This window comes from Quercus lobata, chromosome 2 (assembly GCF_001633185.2).
Source record: "Quercus lobata isolate SW786 chromosome 2, ValleyOak3.0 Primary Assembly, whole genome shotgun sequence".
NCBI classification, from domain to species: Eukaryota; Viridiplantae; Streptophyta; class Magnoliopsida; order Fagales; family Fagaceae; genus Quercus; species Quercus lobata.
The window spans coordinates 16,538,209-16,546,326 of NC_044905.1; the positions used below are offsets into that span (position 1 = coordinate 16,538,209).

Consider the following 8,118-nt stretch of genomic DNA (forward strand, 5'->3'; position numbering starts at 1 on the left):
AAATTGATTAGTTTTGAAATATCTTAAACTTGATTGATGTTGACCCAAACCTTAAGTAAATCTTGCTATAAATACCAAGAGTTTGTACTTAAACAATTACCTACCTAAACGTAATATAACTATTGCATTATTAAAACAAAACAAAATTAGAAACGTTTATGATGGAAACCAATGATTGACTCAAAGCTTAAATGTATTTTTCTAAGCACGTTGGATCAGGGATGGCAGTTTTACTGGAATGAAAGTAAAGTCAAAAAGTCCCCAGTTGGCCAAATCTACAGCATCGAACGAATGAAGAGAGAGAGAGAGAGAGAGAGAGAGAGAGAGAGACGGTGTGTGGTGTGGTGGGGTCGGAAAATACAGCTAGCAGACCGCTTGGCGACGTGACCGCCTAAATCCACATGTGCATCGTTGATTTTCTCTACAATATACTAGCAATCATCATTATTATTTTACACTAATTATTAATTATAATATTCACTCCACATTTCAGTAAATAATAGTATAATGCAGTCACTACACTTTGTTGTAGCTTTTTTTTTTTTTTTTTCTTTTTTAAACCTTTAATCACTTTATACATAAAAAAATACCAATTCAACTAGACTTTTAACAGTTATAACTCCTCTTAAATTAATCAATTTTGATAACGCTGTACATTAATACCCTTTGTTTTACTTTGATTTTTTTAATGAAAGTTGATGAGCCTCGTGTTTGTTTATTTTAATAATCACATTTTAGTTCTTGTTTAAATCGGAAGATACTAATTGAATTGATGACGAAGATATTCCCAAAGATTTTACTTCACCATGTCATACTCTCTTAGCCTTTTCTATTTCGGTAAATATCTGACGGCAACAGCAATTTTTAAGAGAGAGAGAGAGAAGTGGTTGTTATATTTGTTAACTGTTGCTGTTAATTGTAATTTCTTACAAGTTTAATGTGAGGTATTAGCTGTGTCGGCGGAGCTGTTGTCGATAAGAAAATAGAGAAAAGAAAACAAGTGGGGTACAAAGAAAGTTGCGGAAAGAGAGAGAGAGACTGAGAGAGAGAGAGAGAGAGCAGCATTTGTGTAATAAATAATGAGCTGGGTCAGTGATGGTTTATTCGTTTAGTTATTATCTCTCATTTGCTGATGTGATAATTATTGAGAAGTCGATTTGTTTTGGGTAAAGCGTGCCAAAATTGAACAAATAAACTAAGGAACTAGAATTATTGGAGTCGAAGAAGATCCTGTTCGATATTGATATTTTTTTAGGTGTTTTGTTGTATTATTATAAATTTTTTTATTTTATTTTCACTAGCTGTTTAGGCTTTTAATTGATGATATTGAGATGAGAAGCAAAGAATGAGAAGAGAGCAAAGGAGAGGAAAGAGAGAGGGCCACAAAAAGGAAAAGGAAAGCAAAAGAAAAGAAAGAGAGAAGGCTTCCACTGTAGCCATCAATAACAGAGGAAGTGGGAGTGGCAGATAAGCGAGAGAGAGAAGCTTCACTGCTACTACTTCTATTACCTGCCTCTCTCTGATTTACTCTCTCTGCCTTCTGAAACAAAAAAAAACTAAAATGCCTTTTGCTCCTTCTTGATTGAGATCGAGAAGACTGTACAGATCTGTGTCTTTAGCCACTCGAGATTTCTGTGAAGGATTGAAAAATGGAAGCGAGTGCTGGCTTAGTCGCTGGCTCTCACAACCGAAATGAATTGGTAGTTATCCGCCGCGACCGCGACGGTGAATCTGGTGTAAGTTCTAACAAATTCAATTTTATGTAAAAAAAAAAAAAAAAACAAAAACAAAACTAGTTACACGTATGGTTAAATTTTGTTTTTGTTGTCGTTGTTGTTTTTGGTTGCAGCCGAGGCCGTTGCAGCAGTTAAGTGGACAAATATGCCACATATGTGGAGACGATGTGGGATTAACTCGAGACGGAGAGCTATTCGTGGCTTGCAACGAGTGTGCATTTCCAATCTGCAGAACTTGCTATGAGTATGAGCGTAGAGAAGGGAACCAAGTGTGTCCACAATGCAAAACCAGATTCAAGCGTCTCAAAGGGTGTGCTAGAGTGGCTGGTGATGAAGACGAAGACGACATCGATGACTTGGAGAATGAATTCAATTTGGATGCGAAAACTAGACAAGATATGCAGCATGGTCTCCCTGCCGACGCTATGCTCTACTATGGTCGCGCTAATTCTGAATCCGATTTTCCTCATGTTCTTCATTCTTCTATGTCCCCACAACCACAAGTCCCTCTGCTTACAAATGGTCAAATGGTAATACCCATTTTGTTAATCTGTGACTTTTGCTTCATTTTCATTGTATTCTCCGCTGGTTTTAATGGTTTTAGAGGTGTCGGTGGTGGTGTATAGGTTGATGATATTCCTCCTGAACAACACGCTTTGGTCCCTTCATTCATGGGAGGTGCTGGTGGTGGAGGCAAAAGGATCCACCCACTTCCTTTCACAGATCCTGCACTTCCAGGTGATTATCAATCAAGCTTTTCCTCTCTGGGTCTCATTCTTGCTCAAATTTTTGTGTCGGTTGTTAGTGTTACTGTAACTTGCGTACATGATACATTTCCTTTTGGATTGTACTTTAACTTTAGCTATACAATTTCTGTTTCCAATTTGCAGTACAACCCAGATCCATGGATCCTTCCAAGGATTTGGCTGCTTATGGCTATGGTAGTGTTGCGTGGAAAGAGAGAATGGAGAGCTGGAAGCAAAAACAAGACAAGCTACAAATGATGAAGAATGACAATTCAGGCAAAGATTGGGACTATGACGGAGATGGCCCAGATCTACCACTGTATGTGCTCTCTGAAACTTCTTTGCTTCTTTATTTAGATATAATCACTTGGCCTGAATTTTCTGCTAATACCCATAATAAGCTTTGAGTGAATTCCAAAATTTTGGGAGTGTCGGTTGTTGTAAAATGACTGTGTAACTAGTAATCCCCTTGTACTTAGACACTTGCATTATCTTTCAAATAATTCATTGGTATAATTAGGAATTTGTCAAGTATTTCCAATAATGGAAACTAATGACTTGTTGCTTGTGGATCAGCATGGATGAGGCAAGACAGCCATTGTCTAGGAAGTTGCCTATTCCATCAAGCCAGATAAATCCTTACCGAATGATCATCATAATTCGACTTGTGGTTGTCGGATTCTTCTTCCATTATCGAGTCATGCATCCTGTAAATGATGCATATGCATTGTGGCTTATTTCCGTAATTTGTGAGATCTGGTTTGCTCTTTCATGGATCCTTGATCAGTTCCCCAAGTGGCTCCCAATTGACAGGGAAACTTATCTTGATAGGTTGTCCCTTAGGTAAGAAAACTTACCACTTATGGACTAACTCATGCAACTGTGCTTGTGGTCCAGATTTTGTGAATATTCACAGGCATTGTGTCTTTTCCTGTTTGTCAGGTATGAGAAGGAGGGCCAACCTTCTCAACTTTCTCATGTTGACATCTTTGTGAGTACTGTTGATCCATTAAAAGAACCTCCTCTGGTGACTGCAAACACAGTTCTTTCCATCCTTGCTGTGGATTACCCTGTCGACAAGATCTCATGTTATGTTTCTGATGATGGTGCTGCTATGCTGACATTTGAGGCACTGTCGGAAACATCTGAGTTTGCAAAGAAGTGGGTTCCTTTCTGTAAGAAGTTCAACATTGAGCCACGGGCACCTGAATTTTATTTTGCTCAAAAGATAGATTATCTCAAAGATAAGGTGATGGCGTCATTTGTGAAGGAGCGCAGAGCAATGAAGGTAATAACTTGTGACGTTTTCAGTTTATTCTGTTACTCCTTGCCAAACATATAGTAAATTTTTTTATTCATTCATGCTGCAGAGAGAGTACGAAGAGTTTAAAGTTCGAATCAACGCTTTGGTTGCCAAGGCTACAAAGGTTCCAGAAGAAGGGTGGACGATGCAGGATGGGACTCTCTGGCCTGGGAATAATGTCCGGGATCATCCTGGGATGATTCAGGTAGATGAAATTTGGCCTTTTGCTTTGTAAAATACTAAATATGACTTATTTTAGCCTAAACACATGTTTTTCAATCCTTAATAGGTTTTTCTAGGCCAAAGTGGTGGGCATGACACAGACGGAAATGAATTACCACGCCTGGTATATGTTTCTAGGGAAAAGAGACCTGGGTTTAATCACCACAAAAAGGCTGGAGCAATGAATGCTTTGGTAAGTGATTGCAAAGAAGCCTTTTCTCAATTTCTACATTCTGGCAACAAAAAAAAAAAAAAAAGTACCTAATGTGTGACTGGAATGCAATCTATTATCTAACAGGTTAGAGTCTCTGCTGTGCTGACAAATGCACCTTATCTGTTGAACTTGGATTGTGATCACTACATCAATAATAGTAAGGCTCTTAGAGAGTCAATGTGTTTCATGATGGATCCACTGATAGGAAAGAGGGTGTGCTATGTCCAATTCCCACAGAGATTTGATGGTATTGACAAGCATGATCGATATGCCAACCGGAACACTGTATTCTTTGATGTAAGCATTCACTTATATATACATTAGTACTGATTCATTTCTTTTGCAGTTTTAACATATAAGCGTTCGCTGTATTCTTTATTCATCCACACTTACAAAAGCTAATACAGAAGTCCTCCTTTCCAGATTAACATGAAAGGTTTGGATGGCATTCAAGGACCTATATATGTTGGGACTGGATGTGTCTTCAGAAGGCAATCATTTTATGGTTATGATGCTCCTAAAGCTAAGAAGCCACCAACCAGGACATGCAACTGTTTACCAAAGTGGTGCTGTTGTGGATGCTGTTGTTCTGGAAAGAGGAAGAAGAAGACTAACAAACCTAAATCAGAGATGAAGAAAAGAAATTCTAGCAAGGCAGAACCTGTGTGTGCTTTGGAGGGTATTGAGGAGGGGATTGAAGGTAATTTAGCTAATAAAAATGAGGTCTCGCTATGTACTGCCACTGCGTAGTGTAGTTTTACCCCCAATACAGAACATTACCAGTAGGTGTAAATCAAAATGCTTCACCTGGTTCTAGGGTGCAAGGCAAAGAACAATTTCTGTTGTTCTCTCTCTCTCTCTCTCTTTATTTATATATATATATATATAAATATATGTATATATATATATAAATATATGTATATATATTGTAAGTAAAGTTTTGGATGGATGTATTACAAAAGTAACTTGTGTGAGGACTTACTTCCAATTACTGGTTTACTGAAACGTTCTATATAATTTGCCTAACGTAATAAGTGAATTTTGTTGGTCTTGTTTTCTACTTCTATCAATGTAACTTCTATAGATTATTTACCATGGAAGAGCTTGTATGCAGGAGTTGAAGTTGAAAAGTTTGGTATGCCTAATATAAAGTTGGAAAAGAAGTTTGGACAATCTCCAGTTTTTATTGCATCTACTCTGCTAGAAGATGGCGGGGCACTGAAAAGTGCTAGCCCAGCATCATTGCTTAAAGAAGCCATCCATGTCATTAGCTGTGGTTATGAAGATAAAACCGAATGGGGAAAAGAGGTTTGGATTCTTGTGCTCACATCTGCACTTGACATTATCCTTATGGACTTTGAATTTGTCTCAACTAATATTTTCTTTCAATCCAGGTTGGCTGGATCTACGGTTCAGTTACAGAGGATATATTGACAGGTTTTAAAATGCACTGTCATGGATGGCGATCAATATATTGTATCCCAGCAAGGCCTGCATTTAAAGGATCTGCTCCCATTAATCTCTCTGATCGTCTGCATCAAGTCCTTAGGTGGGCCCTTGGTTCCGTTGAAATATTTTTGAGCAGGCACTGTCCTCTCTGGTATGGATATGGAGGAGGCCTGAAGTGGTTAGAGCGCCTGTCTTACATAAATGCTACTGTATATCCATTGACTTCAATTCCTCTGCTGGCATATTGTACTCTACCTGCTGTGTGCTTGCTCACGGGAAAATTTATCACTCCAGAGGTAAGCAATTCAAACGTTTGGTTATTGAGAGGAAAGGTTGCTTTTGTTATAATGTTAAATAATATACCCTTGAGAAATAAATTTAATGCAAATTTGTTCATATTGCAGCTCAGCAATGCCGCTAGCTTGTGGTTTCTGTCCCTTTTCATTTGTATCTTTGCAACAAGTATATTGGAAATGCGATGGAGTGGAGTTGGTATTGATGAGTGGTGGAGAAACGAGCAGTTTTGGGTGATTGGAGGTGTTTCAGCACATCTATTTGCTGTTGTCCAGGGGCTCTTGAAGGTTTTAGGTGGTGTTGATACGAACTTCACTGTGACATCAAAAGCAGGGGACGACGAGGAGTTCTCAGAGCTGTATGCATTTAAGTGGACCACATTGCTCATACCACCAACAACACTGCTAATAATAAACATAATTGGTGTGGTTGCTGGAGTTTCGAATGCAATCAATAATGGGTATGATTCATGGGGGCCTCTGTTTGGAAAGCTCTTCTTTGCCTTCTGGGTGATTGTTCATCTCTATCCTTTCCTAAAGGGTCTGCTTGGTAGACAGAACAGGACTCCCACAATTATCATTGTCTGGTCAATATTGCTTGCTTCCATCTTCTCCCTGCTGTGGGTGCGCATCGATCCATTCTTAGCCAAGTCTAAAGGACCAGTTCTGGAAGAATGTGGATTGGACTGTAATTAGCTGCACATTTGCTCCATGATAGATATTAGATATTTATCTTTTGATGGATGATACAACCAAGAAAATATGTTTGGTGTGATGGGGTCTGCGAGATGTAGATTAATTGCTTGTATGGGCGTGGATACCTCTTTTCAACTCCTCGTTCGGTTCATTCCTTATCTTTGGTTGAGAAAACTCCAGGTGGACTGTTGGGAACAACTACATCAGTACTGTGCTCCTTTCATTCTTTATTAGTTTGATTTATACGGGGAAGAGGAGGTCTGGTTATTCACAAAACCACTCTGTATTATTATTGTTGTCACGGGTCTTTTTCTCCTCTGTCTCTCTCTCCCTCTCTCTCTCTCTATTTGATTCACAATAAATGGGGCTATGTCCTGCTGCTTGTAATTGCAAAGGCAAACTTTCTGGTACAGTACTAAATGCTGGGGCTCTAATGTTCGCCCTCTCTATAATGTAGCTATCTTATGGCACGCACAGGATATAAGGAAAACTGAAAAGATGTTTCATGTTGTGTTCAATTGAATACTTTGATACTGTTTTGATTTGCATTAGTTTCGTGACTAAAAGGAAATCCTGGATGAGTCACATATTGACCTTAGCAAAAATTGATCTACAAAAACTACAGTTTATGGCGTTACCTATCTCCATCAACTGAATCATGCAACTTTTGCTATAAAAGAAAAAATAAAAAATGAAATGACACTGCACACATCAAATTTCATATATCTTTTTATAACTTGTTTAGGAAGCAAGACTGTTTTTATTACATTGCTTTCCTTTCACGTTGGATCATCAGTTATGAAAAAGTTGTAAAATTTAAAGTGTCATTGGATTTATCGTGAAGAAATTCCACGTGCCTCAACACTTTACAGAGGAGACAAGAATATTGCGTCTTACAAATGTTATGCCTTGTTGCTTTGTTCTACACACAGCACGTGCTGTCATAAAAATGTTATGCCAAGTTGTTCTGTTCTATCGGACCGCCTATTTGGCTATTTTAGATAAAGTTTAAATTTGGTACCATGATTCATGAAGGACACTGGCTAGGATTTGGTGCGGAAAAGGCAGAATCCAAGTAATATACACAATACATTAATTAATATATGATTTGGAAGCATGTTTAATTTTGTATGGTTGGGCTTGACTCTAGTGCTCTTTGCACGGAAGGTGACAAGAACACTGTGTTTTAAAATGGTCCATGTTGACATCGTAAATTGTCTAGTGCACAAGAACAATAGATGGAAACCTTACCTTTGGTTTAATGTTTTAAAAACGTCTATAAAATTTGACATAAAGCACATTTAAAAAAATTAATTAATTAATAAATGTAAGGTATAATATGGTTATGAATGAAGGTTTGAAACAACAAAATTGATTATACATGTTAAATTATTTCTTTTGTTATATTTCATTTTAGTGGCGTACTTATGTTTTGTTAGAATAATTTTATATATTGTTA

The 8,118-nt window shown here is 37.8% G+C and overlaps 1 protein-coding gene across 1 annotated transcript; it reads left to right on the top strand.

The window, feature by feature from the left end:
- Positions 1-874: 874 nt before the first annotated feature.
- LOC115974751 (probable cellulose synthase A catalytic subunit 3 [UDP-forming]) lies at positions 875-7,177 on the top strand. Its single transcript, XM_031095257.1, has 13 exons — positions 875-1,736; positions 1,850-2,266; positions 2,363-2,474; positions 2,627-2,801; positions 3,059-3,325; positions 3,425-3,770; positions 3,853-3,990; positions 4,075-4,200; positions 4,306-4,518; positions 4,645-4,921; positions 5,336-5,529; positions 5,616-5,966; positions 6,075-7,177. The coding sequence occupies exons 1-13, from the start codon at positions 1,650-1,652 to the stop codon at positions 6,657-6,659; spliced, it is 3,288 nt and encodes a 1,095-aa protein (XP_030951117.1). The 5' UTR covers positions 875-1,649; the 3' UTR covers positions 6,660-7,177.
- The last annotated feature ends 941 nt before the right edge of the window (positions 7,178-8,118 follow it).

Excerpts from the sequence above, each read along its gene's own strand:
- LOC115974751 (XM_031095257.1), top strand. The coding sequence starts at position 1,650 with ATGGAAGCGAGTGCTGGCTTAGTCGCTGGCTCTCACAACCGAAATGAA. Across the intron at positions 3,326-3,424 it reads CTTGATAGGTTGTCCCTTAG|GTATGAGAAGGAGGGCCAAC; the intron begins GTAAGAAAACTT and ends CCTGTTTGTCAG. Across the intron at positions 5,967-6,074 it reads GAAAATTTATCACTCCAGAG|CTCAGCAATGCCGCTAGCTT; the intron begins GTAAGCAATTCA and ends TTCATATTGCAG.